The 24,756-nt window shown below is 42.3% G+C and overlaps 1 protein-coding gene across 2 annotated transcripts in view; it reads left to right on the top strand.

The window, feature by feature from the left end:
- MKS1 (MKS transition zone complex subunit 1) overlaps window positions 1–24,756 on the top strand; it is a 226,412-nt gene that overhangs the window by 179,336 nt on the left and 22,320 nt on the right. For both annotated transcript variants that reach the window (XM_085649666.1, XM_085649667.1), the window contains exon 12: window positions 11,889–11,959. In XM_085649666.1, coding sequence (XP_085505792.1) covers window positions 11,889–11,959 — 71 coding nt within the window. The remainder of the gene's footprint in view (window positions 1–11,888; window positions 11,960–24,756) is intronic.

Below are 24,756 nucleotides of genomic sequence, written 5' to 3'. Positions count from 1 at the left end.
AGCTCGAAACGCGTATGGCAGAAATGTGTACATCGCTGGGCTGCTACTTACCTGTGTATATGGAATACCACGCCGAGTTGTGGCTTTGTCAGTTGGGGACAACATGGTGTTTGATGTTTAGCGGCAGTTCCAGCCGCGACGAAGCCCCACCGCTACACATGCGGGACCTCTCTGCAGGATACTCAGAGGCACTGGAGGGACGGCGTGGCCGACTCAGGCAAGATGAATTTTGCAAACCTGGCAATGAGCGCATGCCCAATCGGGTGTTTATTTTTAATGGGGAGACAGGCACGGAGCCACTTGGTTAATGAACAGAGACTACCTTGACCAGCATTCCACTGTGCCTATTAGGGCGGGACTTTTTATTCAAATAAACCACATGTTCTTGCATCCCGTTTCCTGTCTCCTTGCCGCCAGTGAACAAGAGCTGAACCTAGCTCGAAACGCGTATGGCAGAAATGTGTACATCGCTGGGCTGCTACTTACCTGTGTATATGGAATACCACGCCGAGTTGTGGCTTTGTCAGTTGGGGACAACATGGTGTTTGATATATATATACATACACACACACACTCACTCACTCACTCACTCTCTCACTCTCTCTCTGTAGATATAAATATCTCCACATATATGTAGATATATATATATATACAAAAACAATTTTTGTTAATTAATAAAATAATAATATAACAAAATATTTATATGAATCTCTTCAGGATCTCTAAATCTTTGTCACTGAACTTGTGCTTCCTCTCACTTGCACCTTCTTTTCTTGGTGGATATATATATATATAGATACATATATATAGATACACACCTATATAGGTACATTTCTATACACATATATGTTGAAATAAATATATACACATATATGTGGATATATACACACATATATTTAGATATAAATGTATACACATATATTTAGATATATTTATAAAAAATATTTGTTGAAATTATTAAAATAATCATATAACAAAACATTTATATTTATATAAATCTCTTCAGGATCTCTAAATCTTTGTCACTGAACTTAGGCTTTCTCTCACTTGCACCTTCTTTTCTTGGTGGATTTGTGCTGTCCATGATACACAGGGATTGTGCAGGGTTAGAAGTGATTGCAGTGGATTGTACACAAGCTCTCCTCCTCTCCAGTTGGTTGTCCTAGGCTGCATGGAGCATGTGCTGCATTACTTCCTGGTTGTGATGTTATCATTTGGTTCGAGACAATTGTTCACAATTTGCGATTACATTTGCAAATTGTGAATCCAACTGTAAACTCATTTGCAAAATAAGAATAGGCTGTTACACTTCCTATTTAATGGGTACCCACCACCAAGCATCACCCCAGCCTCTAGGCTTTTTCTTTAGGTCTAGAATGGCCCTAAGCATTATGGGTTGGGCAAACTGACTGGCAAAGGAAACGCCAAAGTGGATAAGGAGTTTACAGTACTTTACATGAAATCCTTTGCAGGAATACTGAAGAAATTAGGCTTCTCCCATCGCAATTCCATGGTCACCTACAACTCAGGCATGCACTGTGGCCATATCTTACAGCAACAAATCCTGTGCCAGAATAAGGTTGATTTGTTTCAACTTGCCCTCAGCCCTAATTTCAGGCAGTCGTATTTTGCCATAATTAACTGTGATATATATATTCACTTAAAAAACCATAGGTTTCACACATGTTATAGTTAGCTGGACATTTCACTCGTAAAAAACCACTGAAATTCCCCCGTTATAGTTAGTGCAGGCAACTATAACTCACGCGACCGCAATCCTCTGCTGATGACGTCAGATATTACATCACTGTATTTAGACACTTATTTACCCATGTCTTCCATTAATCTTTAGCTATACATATATTACAAATATTTATTTTTCATAAAGACACATATGTCATCAGTGATGTAATATCTGACGTCATCAGCAGAGGATTGCGGTCCCGTGAGTTATAGTTGCCTGCACTAACTATAACGGGGGAATTTCATTGGTTTTTTACGAGTGAAATGTCCAGCTAACTATAACGTGTGAAACCTATGGTTTTTTAAGTGAATTTGCAAGGTTTTTTAAATGCTAATTCGTAACTATAACGTGTGTGAAACCTATGGTTTTTTCAGTGAATTTGTACGGTTTTTTAAATGCTAAGTTATGTATTTATTTATTTAGGTTTTTCACCGTGCGCGCACTCGCAATTTAAAAAAAATAAATGTTTTTTTCGCCCTTGGGGGTCCTTCTGTGACCCCCTGACCAAGGCTAGGGGGTCAGGAACTGTCCACTCTGCCCCCTTTTCACGTTCTCCACCTTTTTTTTTCACCCCCTCAGACTGCGAGAGACAAAATGGCGGCCGACACTTCCTGGTTTCGACCGATTCGAATGTTTACCGACATCTAACAACCAATCAGAAATGCGCTCGCGCACGGCAGGGTGCGCGCACAGTGCGCGCACGGTGCGCACGTATAGATATTGATATGCTTTTAAATGCTATTTTCTCAGGAAATACTGAACAGATTTACACCAGACCTGCAAAAGGCACTTCCTTGACCTTATGGCTACCTCTCTGCCAAATTTCACGTAATTCTGTTCAGCCATTCGGGCTGTAGCTGCGACTAAAGGTCCTATGGAAAAATGCATGGGGAAAACGCGTTTTGCGTCAAGCGGGGGCCTTTTTCTCGGCCCCCGCTTGACGAATCACCCCGAGACTTTCAGGGTAGGAGCCGAACGGAGGGCCCCATTAGTTTTGAAAAGTTCGCGAGGATTCGTCAACCGGTGCCAAAGTTATTCAAAATAGAATTTTTGAGATTTCCTATGGAAACTAGGTTGTAACTATAACTATCTACTGGCGACCGCCAGTAGATTATATATATATATATATATATATATATATATATATATATATATATTCACATATACACACAATCCTTCTATCAAGAGGGAAAATGGGCCACACTCCCGCAGACTTTCTCTCCTTTTCATTCCATTAACAGGGATACAGGCGAGATGACCTACGCGTTTCTGTATTTCCAAATACCTTGTTCACGATATATATATATATATATATATATATATATATATATATATATATATATTCACTGAAAACACCATAGGTTTCATACATGTTATAGTTAGTGGTACATTTCACTCGTAAAAAAACAATGAAATTCCCCTGTTATAGTTAGTGCAGGCAACTATAACTCACGCGACCGCAATCCTCTGCTGATGCTAATACTGTATTTAGACACTTATTTGCCCCTGTCTTCTTCCATTAAATTTTAGCTATACATATATTACAAATATTTTTTTTTCATAAAGACACATATGTCATCAGCAGAAGATTGCGGTCGCGTGAGTTATAGTTGCCTGCACTAACTATAACGGGGGAATTTCATTGGTTTTTTACGAGTGAAATGTACAGCTAACTATAACATGTATGAAACCTATGGTTTTTTCAGTGAATTTGCAAGGTTTTTTAAATGCTAATTCCTAACTATAACGTGTGTGAAACCTATGGTTTTTTCAGTGAATTTGTACGGTTTTTTAAATGCTAAGTTACTTTACGCCATTGGTGGCGTGCGCGCCCAGTTAACGCAGTTCGTTCCGTGCGCGCACGGTGCGCTTCGCGCACCGTGCGCGTACAGTGAGCACGCGGTGCGCTTCGCGCACCGCGCGCCCACTTTACGCAGTTAGTGCCGTGCACGCACGGTGGTCACGCGGTGCGCTGCGCGTACCACGTCCCCCATGTGCGTTGTGCGCACATGGGGGACATATTATGCGCATCTTTGTGAAATGTATTTTTTGTTAATTTCATAGTTGTGATAGGCCATGCACAAATGGTGCCCTGCGGGCACCATTTGCACACGGGGTGGGGAGAATGTGGATAATTTTTTTTAAAAAATTTTTTTACGCGTACGGTAAGCGTAATCGGCGAATTTCCGAAAAAAAAAATTTTTTTTTTTGGGCTTGGGGGTTGTTTGGGGACCCCTATATCAATCCTGGGTGGTTAGGATCTCAAGAAACTGCCTCTTTACACATTTTTGGGCTTCGTTTTTGCTGCCCAACTCAGAGAGCGAGAGAGAAAATGGCGGCCGCCGCTTCCTGGTTTCGACCGATTCGAATGTTTACTAAGATCTAACAGCCAATCAGAATCGCGCTCACGCACGCCACCGTACGCGTACGGTAAGCGCACCGTAAGCGCACCGTAAGCTGGCTCAGATATATATATTGGTTTAAAGGCTATTTTCTCAGAATCTACTGAACAGATTTACACCAAACCTACAAAAGGCACTTCCTTGACCTGAGGACTACCTCTCTGCCAAATTTCAAGTAATTCTGTTCAGCCGTTCGGGCTGTAGCTGTGTCTAAAGGTCCTATGGAAAAATGCATGGGAAAAACGCGTTTTGGGACCCCCCTTTTATCTCAGCCCCCGCTTGACGAATCCCCCCGAGACTTTCAGGGTAGGAGCGGAGCGTAGCGCCCCACCTATTTCGAAAAATTCGCGAGGATTCGTCGACCGGCGCCAAAGTTATTCAAAATAGAATGTTGCGGATTTCCTATGGAAACGTGGTCCTAACTATAACTACCTACTGGCGACCGCCAGTAGGTAATATATATATATATATATGTATGTATGTATGTATGTATGTATGTATGTATGTATGTATGTATGTATGTATGTATGTATGTATGTATGTATGTATGTATGTGTGTGTGTGTGTTTTGGTTAAAAATAGTGGAGAACTCCAATAGCCTATCTATCTAGTTAGGCTACTGGAGTTTTTATATTTTATTTTTAACCATGAACCATAGAGCAAGGTTACTTTTCGTTGGTCTTGGAGGGATAGAACTATGCTGCTCTTAGAGAATTTCCATATGAACTACGTTTAGGCACAATTAATGTAAATGATAATAATTTATATACTTACTGGATGTCCCAAAAATCTGTCTTTACTTGTTATTGACATCTCACTTTGGGAAAAGAAGGAAATTACTGTTCCTAACATGTACATCCAAACGCATGACGCCATAACAGTGGTTAAATGTGTAGCATTTCAATAGCGAGGAACTTAATACCTGAAGACTAATATTCACCAAACTTCTGTCAAAACAGGCACTTTGGCTTTGAGTCACATGATAATGTGATGCTGACAGTATGTTGCAAAATCATTTGATGGGGTGCACTTAAAGTGGAGCTATTCAGAAAAAGGTTATAAGAACATCTATCAAAAGCAATTTTATGCTTGCATGGCTGACCCCATGGCATGAAGCTGAGACCACAGTGCACCTCTCTATTGGTTAAATGTGAGGATCAAGTCCAAAAAAGTGGAGGCGTAAAATAGGTGCATACTAGCCATCTCAAGGAAAAGGTCTTGCTGTGGTCTAATCTTCTCATTCTTAGTATGTGTATTGTTTTGTGGCTGTGTGTGGGTCGTCTAAAAGTACAGCCCGGAATCAGTGTTTTATTCCTTAAAAAAAAAAAAAATAAGGCAGAGAAGCAAAATGCCGATAACCCTGTGTCGTGGCAGGAGTCAGGTGTCCACAAACAAAAGTCAAAAGCCTGCAGTAAAAAATGCATCAAAATTAAAAAGTATGAGGAAGGAAAATGGAGTATAATTTGTCGGATCAGGCAGTATTTAATATGTAGTGATGTAGACCGGTAAAACATACAAGCATGGCTTCACCAAGTATGCGGAGAACACTTGAATTTAGTGATAGATATCGAGTCATAATAACGTAATACATACGTTCCTTAAGGTGACTAATGTGAATGTTTGGTACCCTGGAGTGTATTTACCATTTCTGGGGTGGACGAAAAATATCCGTGAAAAAAGAATAAAATACTTCAGGGAGGAGTTCTTGGAGACAGCAGAATTTGATGGAGATAGACGAAGTGTTCCCCAGCGTCAAAATACCTTCAGTCCATAATTAATAGCATCTTGATTTGGTTTAGCAGTTGCATAGGTGTATATATAGTGGTAAAATAGGTCTGGGTACAAACCCGAAATATAATGTTCGAAAGTCATGCATTTATGAGCAGATTGACAAGCAATCATGATATTGCATGACAGCATGTATGTAAATGTTTGATTTGCTTTGGTAGAATATTTATTGCTAAACTAAGCAACTCAAATAGGTCCTATTGTACTATTCTCAGGCTTGCACTGCGACTGGTTTGCAACTTGACAATATTTTTGTGGTGGAATAATTTACTAACCAGTCACAGCGCAAAAACTGACATTCATTCCTTGACATCCGGCCTCATGCTTTTTAATGAGTCAGTATTCCCTTTCTATATCCCATGCAATGGCTGTGAACACAAGAATAGACTCCTGCGAGGGACAGAAGACCACCAATCATGAACAGGCATTCCCTGAATGGAAGCTGTTCCTTAGAAATGGCAGACAAGGGGTTCTGTGAGGAGCATGCAGTTGTCCTCTAAGTGGCTCAGTGCTCTCCTAAGTGCAAATTCCTATCTACTTTCAGTTTGTAGATGGATACCACCCCTTTTCTGATGCTAGTGTCCAATCAGTGGTTTCTGACCGCAGTTTGCTAGGAAGGGAGACAACATTTCATGCCCCATTTCCTAGTGGTTCCTCAGGAGTCATGATGTACCTTTAGTACATAGTGTGTCTTCACTTATGAAAAACGAAGGCTTTCGAACCCCAAAAACCTTTCTTACATCAGGCCCTTCATTTTTAAAACTGTAGGTAGTGTGGCTCCGATTGTTGCATATGAATAGTACATGTCTTTCCATGTCTGAACATACATTTTTAAGAAATTTAGTGATGCTTCCACGCAGCGTGCCATTGAAACCGTTGCTAAAAGATATGGGTAGGCATTCCTTTAAAGACATAGCTAGGTTACGACCCTTGTTATTCTGGGCTCGCTTATGCCGTACCCCAGAATTAACTAGCTACGCAGCCGCGCTAACAGAAGTCATGGCCTTAGATGTCAACCAAAGAATTAGTTGGGTATACAATCTCAAAAAATCTCTCAACGCATTAGGCCTAAAGGAAGCTTGGGATACACAAACCCCCCCCTAGCAAGGCCGACCTCAAAAGATGCTACTGGACTTGGGTTAATGCCCAAGAGCTCAACAATCCAGGAGTAGGCAGACTGACGGAGGAGTTTTATCTCCACAAGCAATATACATTTTTAGAACCGTATTTAGATTTTATCCAAATACCACGGGACAGAGCACTCTATATACAGTTTAGGGTAGGCTCACTGCCGGTTAGAGAGTTAACTGCGAAATGGAGCACCCCACATCAGACACCACTAGGGTGCCCCTGTTGTAAAACACCGGTAGAAACCATAGCCCACTTTGTTTGCCTGCCCTGCTTACAAAAGCATAAGAACCAGATGGCTTAAACCCATTTGCAGAGAGTTGAAGACGCGCGAATACCGCATTGCTCTATGTATTCTAAAGGCCGACGCGCGGTCTCTCTTTGCCTGTGGTGTAGCCAAATATCTTGTTTGTGCCTGGATTGTAAGGTTCAAATTTTTGCATGGAGCTTTTTAATGAACTATGTCTCTATATTCTCATCTTAAAGGTTTGCACATGATATTATGCACTGACACTTTATTCCCTTTATCTGGTCCAAGAACAACCCAGTGGGGGGCGGCGAAGAGGGTTTTATGTGAAGAAGGGCTTGCAATGAATTTTTATATATTACTTACCCAAGCTCATTCTTGTTACCACTATTTTTTTGCAGTCGTTAGGGCAACTAGAAATTGATGAATTTAATGACTTAATGTTTTATTGGATCTTATTCCTTTTAAATTGTTGTCTCTTTTTAAATATTTTTATGGTTTTTATAAATTGAAAGTTGTAAGAAACGCTTTTAAGATATTGGCTATCGAAATAAAGCAATTTTGACTTGACTTGACTTGAATAGTACATGAGTATAATAGGTTTTGTATATGAACATATTTTTTAAATGTTGCGCAAACAGATATTTAGATTGCTGTTTCTAGAGCCGTTTAGGTCAAACTATATAACCGTTCTGGATGTTACGGCATATTTTATTTCTGTGAGGATAACTCAGAAGTCAAAACCTAGATGACAAGACATACACTGCAGACAGGCTCTTCTTGCATGGATTTCTCTATTCCGTTTTCATGCACAGTATAAATATGAAGAGAAAGCTGGAGGAAGAAATAACTATTTCGGGTTGATTGTAGTGGCAGCTGGCTTGTATCGAGGGTGGTGAGGTGGGTGATGCATGAAAAAGAAAAAAAAATACATTTACATTCCTACACGACGTCCTCCTCCTTCGGTCTTTTCTTAAGGCAGACTTCAACGTGGGACCCAACCAACTCTCCTAAAAAATCCTGCTGCTGCTCTCACCAGCATGAGAGCAGCGCCAGGAGTGAAGGGAGCAGCCTCACTCAGCGCTCTCAAGAGCACTGGAGGGCCTACACTTTCTCTAACCCAGCTATCTAAGATAACTAGGTTAGAGAAGTTTCAAATGTGCATATCTGGCTGGCCGTCGCAAGACTGCCGGCCAAAGTGACATGCACATTTTAAACTTTAGCGCACAGGTCCCTGCTGCCACTCGGCAGCACTGGCCCACCTCGTCCTGTCACTCAGTTTGGGATAGGCTGGTTGCTGAAAAATAAAATGGTAATAAATAAACTTTGTCTCCTTTATATTTGTCAGCCCTGGACTGGGGCTTTTCTCTGTGGGGCGACGCTTCTCTGCTGAAACGGAGCTGCCCCAGGTTGATTGATGCAAACCCTTTAATTTTCATACAGTTGGGCACTTGTGGGAGGACTGATTCCTCGAGGACGAGGGGCATTCTTCCGCTGGGTGCACATCTTGCTCCTAGTGCTGGGCAGCCTGTTTTCAGCTTTTATAGTGCTAGCTGCACCGTAGACTGCAAAAGTGTTCTAGAAACTTAATTTAGGCTGCAAGATAGATTTTTACAGAGCCACACAAAAAGGCAGGTACAGTGGCGTAACAAAGACCCCCGCAGTGCTGCTCCCCACCCCCGAGCTCCAGGGGTCCCCCTCAGCACAGTACCCTGGCCCGAGAGCTCCTGTTTAAGTCTGGAGGCTGGCCCCCTCAAGTTTCGTTACGCCACTGTGCAGGTAACCAACCAAGATAAGACCTCAACTCAGTCTACCTGTCTGGAGTGTTCTGCTAATGAGTTTGATGTAATTGATCCGAAGCAGAACGTAGGATTACTTAATTCTCATTGGGGACTGAGTTATAGTCGCAGGATCTCGATGATTTATCTGACCGCGCGACTCGGAGTGATAGACACTCTACTGTGGTCATTGCAACTGGCACTGACAGTGGTAAACTCTATGCTCAGTTATAGACTGAAGTTTAAAAGCTAAAGACATTGAACAAGGGTTGATAGACCTATGGGTGCACCTCCTCCAACTCTACCTCCACTGTACATTGTATTTTTTTCATTTTGAAAAGGATAAGAAGGTGTTTGTACCTGATACTTATGTGGCACATTCTCTTTTTAATGCTGTTGGCCATTGATAGACTTGGGTGTTTTTTTATTTTATTTTAATTTGTGAGCATCCCAACATTGTTTTGAACATAGGTAAGTATTTTAAGCTCTGTCAGATTACAGTTCATGTTTCCTCAGTGCCTCCGGCTAAATTATCATCTCTAGTTTTCTGTCCAGCTGCTGTGGCTGCAGGGGAAAGGTAACTACGAATGACACGATTTGTGTATAACATGTTACAGTAACATGATTCCCCCACCTATGAAGGCCGCAGGTTCTCCAGGTTTTTAAGTCCAATATTCTAAAGGTCAAAAAATGAAAATTAGGGACACGCATGCGAGAGAGAAATATTATAATGGTGTAAAGGCCACTTCTTCTAGGCCCCAGGGACTTTCAGGTGTTTGTGATTTGCATGACAAGGCAAAGGGCAGGAATAAGTATAGCTCTGCCTGAAAACCTTATAAAAGCCCATAAATGAAAAGCCTCTATCAGAGTCAACATGAAATGGCAAATTGACGACACCTAGGAAAGCAATCTCTAAAAATACGGAAAGCACACACATTGATGGATTCAACACTTACAGAAGTCTCCATCACTGTCAGTCAGTCGAGGCCACATTTCAGTTTATCAATTTTATCCACTTAGTCAACTCCATACAGTGATCAGCTACTTGCAAACCTGCTTTGGTCCTGCTCTATTAGGAACAAGCCTGCCTGAACTGCCAGGCCAGGTCCTCTCTGAACTGGAACACAGCATACCCCTAATTGGTCATCAGTGAAGTACAGCTTTAATCCTGGGGCATAGGATGCATGGGACACATCCGAACATACCAGCCACACTGAGGAAAACAGAGGTGATGCGTGAAATTCTTCAAAGCTTTCAGCCATTAATCGCTCGAACTGCATTCCAGTCATTGGTTTTCACCCACTATGCCACCTGAGACAGAAACCAACCGTATGCAACTCCATTGAAATATCTACTCTCTTTGTGGAAGTTAAAAGTGGGAGAATTGTTAGACACTTGAAAAATGCTAAGGATATATTTAGCAATAATAAGTTTCTTGCATATTGCTTGCTACCACGGTCTTTGCCACTATAATGATACTCAATTTATTTTTGTTAAATGGATGACCAGCTGGGCTGATACCGCTAGGATTATGTGCATTAAAGGTAGCATAAAAGCTAAGGTACAAAAAATTCTACCATGCGAAACAGGACAGTGGTGAAAAATTCTACCATGTGAAACAGGACAGTGGTGATCAAATCTATCATACGAAACAGGACAGTGGCAAACTGGTCTGTTTGTGGAGTGACAGTCAAAGCCTGTGCATTCAAGATTTGCGACTGGGGAATATAGCAGTAGTACATTTGAGATGGCAGAGAGACTGGTGACAAAATGAAGAAAGATAGATGCCATGCACCGGTGCTTTCCTGCTATTTGTGGAGTTTTTTAGGTTCTTCATGTGCATTTCTCACTTTTTGTTAATTACCACAGGAGATGCCTCAATATCACAACTGCAAACACCAGCCATTCTGTAGTTCTATTTTAGTGATGATCTCTTCATAAATAACAAACAGATTAAACATATTCTATAAACCCTAACTACAACATCTGTAGTGCAGTGTTTCACCTCCTTTCAAAATTGCATCCCTATATTTTTTTGCTCCTTGTCTTTGCAGAAGATAATGTAGGTGACATTTTGTCTGAGAGAGCAGTGATTATCTTTTCCAATTCAAAATGGCTGACACATAATTTCAAGATAATAGTGGCAATCAGTACTATAGAAGAGAGACTGCATCCATTTCAGTTTTTCTCAACTACACCTGTGTTCTTTCTAGCCCTTGTTTATCCTCTTTTATCCTATATGATCTCCACAGTGGAGCGGGTGCACACTTTGCATTTATGCTACTGCTGTCTCCTTGCTGGGTCCTCTGTTCTTCTCCAGGGCTGAAGTGGAATGATTCACTCAGCCTTACAAGCTGTTACAATCCTAGTTTTCCACCTCAAACTCTTTTAATTTGTCCTCTACTGGAGTCATCTGTTAGTTGGTGCTACTCTGGTCACAGATACCATTCTTCATCAGGGCTATGTGGAGAACAACACATGGAATTGACAACATATCTTGAAATTTCAATTATATAAATTAATAATGTTATGGCTGAAACCAAATTGCTTGTTTGCATCAGATATGTCCCCCTCTTTCTATCAAAAGACAGTTGAAGGAAACCTTTTTAGTTGTCTTTCACAACTTCTAGATCTTGACAACTGATCCATTTTTTAATTGTCTTCTTTTGTGTCAGTAATAATCTAATGCTCGTGTGAAATGTGATTTCTGCCTATGCAGTTTGTTATATGTCTTTATTTTGTTACCTGTCGTTCACTTACTTTCCCACCTTCTCACTCTCTCCTTATTTCTTGCATGACAGATTGGACAAGTGCGCCATTTCAGCCGCTTTCTGGTGTTACTCAGACCTGTGCCAGCAAGACCCTAGGCCGGGTAAGAGTTCAATGCAAAGGGACGGAAAGGACAATGTTTTGTAGAAGGGATGTAAAGAGATGTGCAACATGTCCACAGCTAGAACAGATTCCTGCCTGTCAGTTATAGAACTATATTGGCTTCAAGCAAGGCTGTCTAGAGGTGGTTTATACCTTGCACAATGTAGCATTAAGTCTACCAGATTGCTCAACATAGTAGACATGGTTGCTCCTCTCTGGTTCTTTTACAATTGTTATTATGATGTGGATTTTCGTTTTCTTTATCTTTAAATCATGCACTGATTATCAACATTACCAAACGTTGATCTCCAGCAGTAGATTGTCCATAGTACCACACTCTTTTTTTGGGAGAGGAAAGCTGTCTGCTATCCCGCCAATGGTGCAGACTACAAATAGTACGGCCCTCACATAGTATTTCTGCTCATCCTTGCCTCATCTCAGTAGGATCCGTGAATGCCTTGGCAATAGGAGTTTGACTCAGGAAGTGGAAGCGAGTGGTGGAGGAAGAGTGAGGAATGAGAGCAGGGCGTGCAGGCTGCTATAGTGCTGGTGCTTTCTGTGCTCTTGTCGGGGCTTGCGCGTGGCCTGGCGAAGTATGTGATGGGGAGGGGGGAGGCAGTAGGTGAGTCAGGTGCCGGGTATACAGCGCCACAGCACCAGAGCCTGACACAGTGGTTAATTTGTAAAACAGTATGTGAAGGGCCCGCGTCTGGAGGTAGAGGCAGCTTGCACCATTCATTGACCCTGCCAGCGCTGCCAGTTACAGTACCAACACAGCTAGTAAACTTCAGACTCCTACAAGTGTGACAGTTGATAGTATACAAGGCCCCCAAAGGGTGTGGCACGTATTAGTGATTGTTAATGCATATTAAATTAATAAATAGCTGTTGTTGTGCTCATACTCCAATATGGCAGACAGCGTCACCATGTGGCAGACTCATAGGTGCCAGTGCGAAGCACCGAAAACTGCCTGCTTGAATTAAGCAGTGGGCCCTTACCCTGGTGGTGCCGGAATCTGCGTTCGCCTCTGCCTCCACCCGCCCAGTGCTCAGCAACTACGTCACTGCTGCTCTGGCAACACTATCGGATCCGATCCAATTCTCCCTCACCCCCTTCTATTCGCTGTCAACCCACCTAAGGTCCAGGCATGCATGAGTCGCACTTCTCAGCCTCATCCTCACACATCATCTCTAGTGTGTACGCATCATCCCCAATGGGCACGAGAGAGCGACGTGTTAGAGGTGGCTACTACCTGGCAGTGTTTGGTGCTGCAGGCCAGAGAGGGTGGTAGGTGCGCGGTGGTGGCTGGACAAGCTTGTGCTCTTTTGGAGCCCTGTTTCCATAGTCCACGTGGCTGCTGGCGCATCCCTTGTTCATCACCTTGCACCTTTGCACTTTCGCGCCCCGCTCACATTCTCAAGGAAGGACTGAGGAGGAGGAGTACAGATAATAGTGGAAGCAGAACGGAGTCTGCAGACGGCAAGCGGATAGCGTGAAGAGTGGCAAACGAGTGGCCCCCTTGAGGTGGCGAGCAGCTACCTTAGACAGCTTACATCACTACTGGGGAGCCTTCGCAGGGTGTACAGAGGAACGTTGTTGAAGTACTCCATCGCCAGGATTGCTCACGGAACACCGTAAAAGGTTCAGGGGCTGTATTACACAAAGTGCTCTGGGGCGTAACAGGTGTTAGTGCCCGCTTTGCACGCCCCCGGGGCACTTTGGTATTGCAGAAGGGGGCGCAGACACTTGCGCGGCCCCTTCCTAATACCGATAGCGCTGGTACACATAAACCTCCAGTGCTATATTCAGGGAACGTTCCCTCATTTGCATGGGGGATTGCCCCTAGGCAAATGAGGGAATCCCTTTGCCTCTGCGCCCCCACCATATTACAGACGCGGGCACAGCCCTCTGGAGGGGGAAGGGGTTCCTATGGACACCCCCAGAAATCCCCTTGCTGGCAGGTGCAGTCACTGACTGCACCCAGCATGCAAGAGGATCTCTAATCCCTGTTAAAGGTTGCGGCGGGTGACCGCCTTCATTGTGAAAACACAGAGCGACTTCAAAGCAGGCGCTCCGTTTTTCTCATGAATGCGCTGCCCCAGGGCAGCTTGAGTTTGTGGCTGCCCTGAGGGCAGCGCATTCATCACAGTAAGGCGCATTTCTCTTCATTGCACTGGGCGCACCTTTCAAAAGGATAAAGCACCGCATATATAATGCGGCCTCTGGTGCGTAACACCTAAAAACTATGAAGCCGAGGTAGCAGTTCAGCACAATCCTGACTAAAAGCCTTAAAAGCTATTAAGTAATTAACCAACAGGCCATAAACTAGCATTCAGTACAGTTAAGACCTCTAAGAAATGCGTTCTGGAAGATTTCAATCAACACCTATAGCAGGTAAAAAATGCAGAAGATTGCAGCACAGTCTGGCAAGCTTGCAGAGTACATATGTAAAGGAAACCAATTTAACAAAACCTTCATTGGGAGTGGCTTCTACTATGTCTCTGAGTATGCCAAGGATTTTTACATTATTTTAACCACTGACTCCTCACTCACCTCCCCTAAGAAACGAAAATGATAAGGATCAGTCAATGCATGAAAAACAATCAACAATCCTGAAAAATGAGTCGAGATCAAGTGAATTGTAAGAAGAGATCGCACCAGCTAAACAAGAAAAAATGCAACTAAGCTACACCGCTTCACCTTTAAAAAACACCAGCCAGACCGTGCAGAATCCTGATTTGGCTTTCCCAACTCTAGTCTAACAAACCAGAGAGGGGTGAAAGGTGAAACCGAAGAGTCTCAAGCAGCATCTAGCCTCTCAACCCACATAATTAAGAGCCCGGAGTACCACACTGGTGAATAGCCTGAACTCAATGGAAGATGGCTTGGCTGCCCGCAGAAAGTCATGGCACTTCTCATCCGATAAAGTTTATTCTGAGTCATGTGTTCTTCAAGAAGCTGAAAAGACCCCATTACACACTACCCAGCCATGTGTATGAGTACACACTACCCAAGCGTATGAGTTTTAGCTAGCAATCTCAGATACTATGCAGGCCACGGCTGAGGCAATACACTACCTTTCAGACTAAATGAAAATCCAAGTCAATCTGCTAGCTACACTGGCCCTTAATGTGACAGGAATAGGCCAAAAATTAGGACAACTTAATTCACTTATTACAAGAGCTAAGACGGTGGCCAGCTAAAATCAAAAAGCCCCCTGTTCTTGTGGCCCATCTTGGATAAACTAACAACTTGACCCACGATTGTAAAAGGCATTTTTGAGGAAGTAAAATCAAACCGGATTAACCCCATGGGTGATGCAATCCAGCCAATTAGAGAGAAGAGGAAGACTTTCTTGTCATGAACAGGAGTGAAAATCCTGTATGTCCAGACTCATTCTCCTGGCATCAAATAACGATCACGGCAGAAGTCCATGGGGCAAGGATCCAAGAAGCAAAGCTCGCTAACGCAGCGTCAAGGAAAGCAAACCGTAAAAGCAATAAGCGAGGTGCTGAGGGTGAGGTTACTCCTGCAAGCCAAGTAAGAACTAAACAGGACACAGCCCTACAGAACAAGAAAGCTGAGGAATGTACCTATTGTACAATGAATGAGCAAATCACGAAATGGGAAACCACTCATGGAATCCATCAGGGAACACCACAAGCACAGCTACTGAAGAAGTCCCCTTACGCCTGAGTAAGGGGCAGAGGAAGAAGCAGCGTAACAGTAGGAAAAGGCAGTTCAAATCAACTGTAGAAAATAACACGGGAAGGTTGTATCCCCTTTTCAATAAAGAAAACGTAAGTGGTCCTGTCCCTAAGAAAGAGGGGAGTCAGTCCCCTAGATTGATGTCGAAGACAAAGCAAACGAGCTGTGAATGACCACTTTACAATCATCAAAAGCTGGTTCCACAAGCAAACAAAATAGCCTGCCAGAAAGAAATTCAAAATAATTTAACCCTTACACGTGCAACAACAGAAATTTAAACAGAGCTGACCACTTCAGTAACTACAGAAAGCCAAACAGAATGGCCCACTCAGTAGGATTGTTCAATAATCGCAGATGCATGCGTCTAAGAGCATAAGCCCATAGCTCCAAACTGTACAGGACTTCTTGATGTAAAGTTCACAAGAAGGATTGCAAACTCCACAACACATTTCACCAAGGACTGCAAGTTCCAGTGTTAGGAAAAACAAATTGACATGCGAAAGGCAGCCAACGAACCATCCATATTAACTCAGAAAAATAAAGTCTTATGGTACCCGGGATATAAAACAAGGGGCAACCATGACGTGCTAAATCACACTAACATCTTGACGGGAATCCTGGACCAGGCAGGCATTATATCTTGCAATATAGCTTTCATATAATTTATAACGCTGCGTAGAATTTAGCAAACGGAGTCCACCGTTGTACTATTCTGTCATGCCAGCACACCGCACAAGTGTATATGCATAAAACCATTTTTAGAAACTGGGGCATCAAGATCAATTGGTGCATTGGGAATCCCCTCTGCCAGTAGTAACTCAGGACCTTACTGGCAGGGGTCGACATAATAAGATCTCAGCCCTGAGGGGTGCAGTGGGATCCATCTCAATGCCCTGGGAACCAGTTGACAAAATTCCTTGTTGCGGTGAGACCATGTGGTGAATAAAAAGAACATAAATGAAGACAGCTAAACTTCCAGGAGCTAATTTGGACCTGGCTTTCAGCTGCCCTGTCTAAACGCATTAACAAGTCAATGACACCAGGAGTCGGCTAGTCACAAAATTATGGGCACTAATCTGCTCATGGAACATCATGGGTTTAAGTAATAAAATTGATGACATCAACCTCATAACATTCTTGCAGCAATTCTACATCGTAGCTCTTCAAGAAGAGTGCTCTCAATCAGTAGTGCCTTTAATACGATACATTGAATATCTCAGCTCGGCGATTAAGGCAAAACAATTTGCCTACCCCAAAGGACAATTCTCTATACGTAAACCAGGCCACGAAGATAAAAAACCCTGTTCTTGTGTTATCAGAACCCGGCCTCCTTGCAGTCCTTCTAAAAGGCTGAAAAGGAGAAGGGAACACTGGCCTATGTTTTTAAGCATCTATTTAAATCCCGCAAAAACTAAAAAGAGCTGGGGTTGAGAAGGTGTGCCGAGTCATAATGGAATTAAAGGATGCCCATCCTGACGCAGATAGAGTTAAAACCGAAGATTTACATCTGACCCTATTTCATATTCAGGAAGATGAAGCGGGCCTGCAGGAACTGGGCACTGGAGGAGAAATTCCAGTTCCAATCACTTCCACCGACAAAAAGTTGTAAAAACTTGGCAAAAAACCATTCAACTCTTGCTCCTCAGTTGGGCTAAGGGACCTTAAAGGCAGGTTTCTTAGTGATAATCCCTCAGTATGGACCCGGATAATAGAACGTTGAATCTCTCATTTGGATTATACTTTGATAAATATAGCTCTCTTTAGTTACATCCAAGAGTTTCGTATTGACAATTGCCAAGCCCACTGGAATTACACGGCAGCAGAGTGGCAAATTATGCAGTAATAAAAATCAGATTATGCTGCACATTTTGTGATTATATTACTTCATTACGTTAACATTTTAAAGAATTTTAACACTATGTGGGCATTAGTTGTACCTCATTAGTAACAGTTAGACATCCAAATATAACAATAGGTAACAGAAAAATGACCTGTCAGCCTTTTCAAAGGGTCTTCCACTGTGTGGCAGCACGTGTCGCTGCATTTTTTCTATCTTTGGAACCGTTTGAACTACAAAAAATTCTTTTGTTAAAATCTGCAGATTATGCAGCAGATAATGGAGTATGTACCAAATGTGGCAAATTTACAATTTGCGGCTGCACAATCGCATAATTCCAGTGCTCAGAAAGCAATCACATTCCACAAATCATCACTCTATTGACAAACATTCAAAGCTATCACAAGTCAAAAACTTTGTTGTATGACGGACATGCTACGAGTCTGAAGAGAATTTGATGGGATGAAGCTATAGCCCCAGAAATACTAGATTCCTCTGCTGCATTTGTGCAAAATAATACAGATCCGGGGTACCCTACTAGTAGCTAGCTGGAATCTACAAACTACATCATAAAGGGATACTCTAGGAAAAGCTGTAATAAAGCCCATTCTTTAACGGTTTTGGCAAGACAGCGACTGCCTCCGGAAGTGAAGCCTTCGAAGAAGCTCATGACTCGGTTGCTTCGGCAACTAAGAGTTTACTCCACAGGTGCCCAGCGTTAATAATGGAAATAAAATGAGAAAGGAGTAAATTGAAAAAAGAGCTTTGGGAGTTTAAGAAAGCAAAACACGACTTCTGGACAAAACTCATTTAGTCAGTAAAAATAAGGACACCGCAAGCTTCTGGCGAATGATCAATATGAAAGAGCATGCACAAAGGAAATCCAATAACGCAAACTTCAGTGAAGAGACCTGGGCAAGCCATTAACAAACCATTTGTCGGCATTTGAGGATAAACCAAGCAATCTACACCATATAAAAAAAGAACAGTTATATATGGGCAGGTGGGATGAATACCTCACCCTCATGTATAAAACAATTCAAAACGAAGTCAAAGCTGACGTAATGACTTGTGAGTGTCGAACAATTCAAAATCTAGCTGCGCCTAAAGGAAATATGGAGGCCCAGCTGGAATGCAGTAGGTTCGACAATGACTCATTAAGCTTCTTTAGCGAAGATATTCAGGAAATCACAAAATCATGCACTGACTGCGCGCGAGGCCCAAATTGGTGACTTAATTTGCTATTTATAAAGACCCTAATCTTTAGGCTGACAGGCTCAATGTACTTTACGGACATATTTTACAGACACAAGAAATTCCGGAGTCTTGGAGGGGTTTGATAATTCAGCCAATTTATAAAGGTGGAGACATGACAAATCCTAACAATTACTGATTGATTGCACTGATTGATGCTGAAGCTAAATACTTCGCACTCCTGTTGTTAACTGACCTCGAAACCTGGGCAAATGAACAAAGGAGTATTCCTCTGAATCAAACTGGATTCCGTTGGAATCAGGACAGCACATCAAACCTGTTGGCCATCTCCATGTTAATAACCCCTTCAGCCCAGAAACACTCAGCTTTGTGTGGGCGTTTTGTCGATTTCAAGAAGGTATTTGATAGAATTTCAAGAAAGAACCTCTGGGGAAAGTTAAGAACCTGGAGTGGTCCACCAAATCTTCTATGAGCGAAAGAGCTAATATAGTCTGAAACTTGGCTGCATATGAAAATAGGAGATAACACCTTTCTCCCAAGGAAGATATTGACTACCGAAGGACTTGAGCAAGGATGTGTCTTCATCCCCCTACTTTTTAATCTGTTCATCTCTGACCTTACAGGGAAGCTGAGCACAGTTAATTCACACTCATAAAAACTTGGAATTCAATGCCTGTCTAACATACTTTATGCGCATGGCTTAGTACTGTTAAGTCGTACAAGAGTGGGCCTACAGAGGCCTCTATGAATAAACAAAGTTAAATAAGCTGGATGTGAATCGACAAAAGACTAAAATGATCATCTTTGGGAGAAGAATGAATAAACCAGGCTCATGGCATATGGGAGGAGCGAGCATTAAGAACGTGTCAGAATACAAGTATCTAGAAGTTCGGTTAGATGAGAGGTTCTTTTCATAAGCAAGAGGGATTCATTAGAAATAAAGCACTCGTCCTCCAGGCCCCCCTCCGAACGTTGGGATAGAAATTGTGGAGCCCTAATATGGATCCAATCTCACAAATATTTCAGGTTAACATTTTACCTGATTTTACTAATGCAAGTGATATTATGCTCGGAAATTACACCAGAGTGTTAGATGCTTTGGTGATAGAAATTTATAAACACACTCTCCACCTCCCAAAGTCGGCGTCTCCCGCTCAAGTTCGGCTGCAGTTCGGCCTCCTCCAGCAGACCATAGCTAGCCGAAGCTCATTTATCAAGCTATGTCATAGGATCAGATCAACAGTGTCGGGCATGCTTGACAGTATAATGTGAAACGAAATAAGATTTGCCAGTGGCAAATTTACTCGTACACGATAAATGGATTCATGTTAACTGCCTTACATGCCCGGGAGATATGGTCAATGATAGCCAAAATGAGTTTTAAAAAGTGGTGAATGTAAAGGCCAGGGCTTTGAGCAGACAAGCTGACCAAGAAGCTTTATCACAGAAATGTCATGCTTGGATTGTACTATCAACATATAGCATACTGGGGAAACCAGCTCACCTATCGGCACATTTTCAAAGGTACATAAATAAATAGATTCCTGGCATTTCGTTTTGGGCCATGCCAACATTTAATCATTTATCGTGATGGCAACCCCGACCACCTAAGGAGAAATGCAGGTTCTTCAGTGAGAAGCTAGAATCCATTTTACATGTTTGGTGCTCCGCAACGCATTGCTAGTACCTTGCAGACATTTGTTACGCCAACAATTTAACCTCCTGAACATTCGCAATTCAGGCAGGCCGTTATAGAAGTCCTGAACCCACTAAAGACCGCTTTGAATGGTAGGCTGGTCAAATTTATGTCCGCATTTTCGCATCTACTGAACCAATTGGAAAATGGTGAGTGAAGTCAAGGAGATTTTTGACTCCAGTTTTACTATTTAGGATGAAGAAATTTTAAGTCCCAAAAATGACTGTGCTTTTGTTATTAGTTTTATCTGGCTTTTTTAATTTTAGATTATCCTTGCTTCCAATCCCAAACTCCCAGGCACATCAGCTCTTTGCATATAGCATTGAATCTTGGCCATGTTTGAATACGAAATGGTCATGTTTTTTATTTGAATGTATATTTTGTTGCTGTTTTTATTTTGGGACATTGGCACTTAAGTCGGGGATTAAGTTTGTTTTATATTTGTTTAATTAATTGGAAAGGTTTTTATTAATCATGCAATAAAGTATTGATTTTACCCAGAATGCTTTAGTCTCTCTAGAGGAAATACGAACATTTATATTTTGTTGGTTCTCCTAACATACTGTAAAACCATTAGAATTCACATCAATTAATGACTATGAACTACTGCTGTTCTTTGAATTCTGTCAATAGGGAACTATTGGTGCCCCTGATTACTAACCCAAGAGAATCTTTGCAACATCCAGACATTCCTCTTCAGCATGATTTGCCTTTCATCATGAGCATTACTGTGATGAATACCCATTTGCCCTGCCAAAATGGGTATTCAATGTCTTTTGCCCTCATGTATTCTCAGCCGATAGGTGCACTGCCACCCATTGGTTCCTACATGAGTTCCATAGTAGAGAGGTCAAAGTCCAATTAAAAAGACTCTCCGTGCATCCCTCCCACTGCCTCTTGTGAGGCCCTTGCTTTCCTCTCTCGTCAGACCCATTGTTTCCACCTCTCAAAACTTGGAAATGTGCCAAGGTATCATTATTTATCAACAGGACTATGTGATATTTCTTTTTCCGGTTGATACATTAGTTTATGTTTTTCTATTTGATTAGTCAAGGAATGATTAATTGTTCATTAATCACTGTTTTTTTCAGGATCTTCGTTCTAAATCTCAGAATTCTATCTTATTCATCTTTATTTATGGGGGAGATCTTCCTTGCTTGTACCTCCCTCCCTCTCTTCCCTTAATTAACGCTACTCCCTTTTTAGGTCTCGCCTAGCTATTGCGTTTACGCAATCGCTATGCGAGACTCTAGTAAGAGGAGCATTTCAAAGTGCTCCCAAAAGTGGATTGCATGGCGAGCACGCACACAATCACGTGCATCGTGCCGCCATGCAATCCGTTTGGGGAAGCGCTTCAGCCCACTGGCGCGTGCACGTGTAGCCACAGCCTCGGCATCATACTTCAAAGGGTCCGCTCCCCCGCCTGGAATGCGCTCCCCCGCCCCCGCCACAGCATGCCGAGAGATTGTTTCTCTATGCGCTGGTCAGCGAGACTTCTGCAGTAGAGTATGGGAGAGAAGCCCCACTCACTCTCCACCCATATTTTTCATTGTCTTGTGACTTTGTTCTTCGTAAATGCTGCTGGCTTTTAACTCAGTTATCGGTTTGTTAGTCCCTCCGTAGTACAGCCTCGGCTTCATTTGTAGTCTCCCATGGCTACTGGCCGTTTTACTTCTGTTACACGGTTCATGTTATTTAATCTGTAAGCACTGCTTTCTTTAATGAGTTCTTCCTACTGCAGGCACCACATGCTTTCAGCGCACGATGCGTGCTTCAGTTACCAAGCAGCCCCTCGCTTGCTTTATCTTTATCCCACCCCTGCCCTTCTGAGATGCCATTTATTTATTTTTGTAATTTAAAGTGCTAGATCCGGTTTCAGATTTGGTAATAAGGCTTGAACACTGGTCCCCAGCGCCCGAGTCTGCAGCTCTGACCGCTGAACCACAACCTCGCCCTCCGAGAGCAGCGTATAGTTGTCTTTCCGTGCTTGTTCTTCAAGCAGCACAAACGTGTAAAAGGCTCAACGCTGTGCTGGAAGACTGCAGGAAGGCCGGCCATTTGATCAGGTGTATATACACTTTATTTAAAGCACAAGGAGTTTATGATCTTCCAAAAGGCACACTTATCATTGGCCTTACCCATATGTCTATCGCCATTGCTATTGATATGGTAATCAGGAGATCTTTTATTTCTGCACCAGTCACTTGTATTTAAGCCATCTTTGGAAGTCGCGAGACGCTTTGGTGCTCAGGATAAACAGGCAGGTCTCGTATTTGTCTTGCATGCTCTTTTACTGTCAGTTCTGATCTCTCGTGGTGTCGCAGCTGTCGCCAGCCGTCAGTGACATCCGCTCCTCCTCATCTCCATCTTTGGGATGGCTGATTGCTTGCGCTCCCTTTTTTAGTTTTATTTGACCTGAAGCCAGTTGCATATTTTTCAGTTACCCAAAGAATGGCCCGCTGAAGTGAAGAATATTTAATGGCGACTACCGCTTCCAGGTTGTGAAATCCGTTTCCAACGTTAAGTTCATAAATTTGCCTTTTCTGATATATTCCTTCTCCTGTTGCCAGACAAATAAATACCCATTATTGGGCAATTTAGAGGTAGCCCCGCCTTCATGCTTAATAGGCCACCTGACGTCATATTTTTTCCGAGTGGAAATACTGTTCCGATGTGATGTGCTAAATGTTTATTATAGTTTCTTTTTCTGTCTTGAGCGATGATGCTTTGTCACAGAATGTGTTTTCAATCGACAAAATGTTTACTATAAAAATGATTTTTTTTAAAGCGTGCACTCCTAGCCAATCGACACACCTGTTTGAATTGGTTGCCTACGCCTTCTCACCGAACCAAATCTTGAATGTCCAGCCGTCTGATTTTCCCCGAGGCTGTACATGCTAACGCGAGTTCTTACCGTGCAGCGTTTCGTAGATAGCCTTTTCTATGCTCTTTATGCCTATCAATATAACCTCCAGCTTTCTTAAACCACATATAAAAGCCTTTTCTGAATCGCCTTACAGGGAGGACCCTGGCTCCTCAGAGGTATCTTACCAGAAAAGAGTTTTAAATATTGTTTTACAAAAATATGGTTGCCAGAATTTCGGCTACCAACATTTTGTGAAGGAAAATATACATAGTTAAGTATACTTTCATAATACTTAACTCCACAAATACGTACGTTCTGGAAGGTACATGTGGGCTTACCTATATTAAATCTATATTGCCCTATGTCTACTTACCGGTATTTTGGCAGTCTGATACTCTGGCTATGATATTTTTGCATTAATATCAACCCTATCCATCTTTATGTTGCACACCACCCACCTTCGTTTACTTTAGACCCAGTCAGTATGATATTTTTGCATCGCAATATTTTTGTGCTTGGTATTCTGACATGCAATTCATTCCAGCCTGTATTCTTGTCACTCTTGGAATGTCTCATCCAAATTGTTGTGCAATTGTCACTTGGTTAGTTAGGTACAGTTAATATCCAGGGATGTGCTAGATGGACGCAGAGCTAAATTTGCTAAGCGAATTGACACTGGTATTTTCTGCCTAGGCTGTGCCAAACTATGTCGGAATAATTAATTTGCTTTGGCGCCTTGAAGATGGCGAGCCCCATGTACAGAGCAGAGCATCGCATCATGGGATATTTATCAGGCCTCACGGAGATGCTGTCATGTTTTAAAGTCAGTGCATAGTCCAGGGTGAAATGAGAACCAAAGAATGTTTAGGGCTGGTGGCAGGAAAGCAATGGACAGGCATTAAAATATAAAACGAACTAAAGTCTGCAAGTACTTGATCTACAGAATTACATGCAAAGAAAAACATCACAAGCGTGGAAATAAAATCCATGTGTTTGCGTTCGCAGCAAAGGCCGTTAGTTCCCTTATAATTTGTAATGTCTTTATTTGTACTTTTAGGACCTTTCATTCAAAATTAACATCAACCATAGATTCTGTGAAAATCACTTTAATCTCTCCATTTGTTATTGGCTTTGTGGTTGTAGTGTGCAATAACAAGCATTTGCAATGCAATAGGTCTCGCATTTGCGAGAGATTAATCTATTAGCATTGTAATTGACAATGTCTTTTATTTGTTATAAATAACAAAACATAGAGGCACTGTCAGTTACAATGCGAATAGCGCAAACTCGTGTAAATGCGAGACCTATTGCATTGCAAATGCTTGTTCCCTTTTACCCATCAAGCTTACTATTCATGTGTATGCTTCCTTTTTTTTCTTCTTCACCACGGGTGCATCCCTGTACAATTCTGTTTCCCCTAACCTCTACCTCTCCATGTTTATTTTAAAGTAAACTCTTCCCAAATGCTATACTTTC

The sequence above is a fragment of the Triturus cristatus genome, chromosome 3_2 (genome assembly GCF_964204655.1).
Source record: "Triturus cristatus chromosome 3_2, aTriCri1.1, whole genome shotgun sequence".
NCBI lineage: Eukaryota > Metazoa > Chordata > Amphibia > Caudata > Salamandridae > Triturus > Triturus cristatus.
Note: the sequence above shows the minus strand (reverse complement) of the source record. Positions and strands in the feature narration are given on the sequence as shown.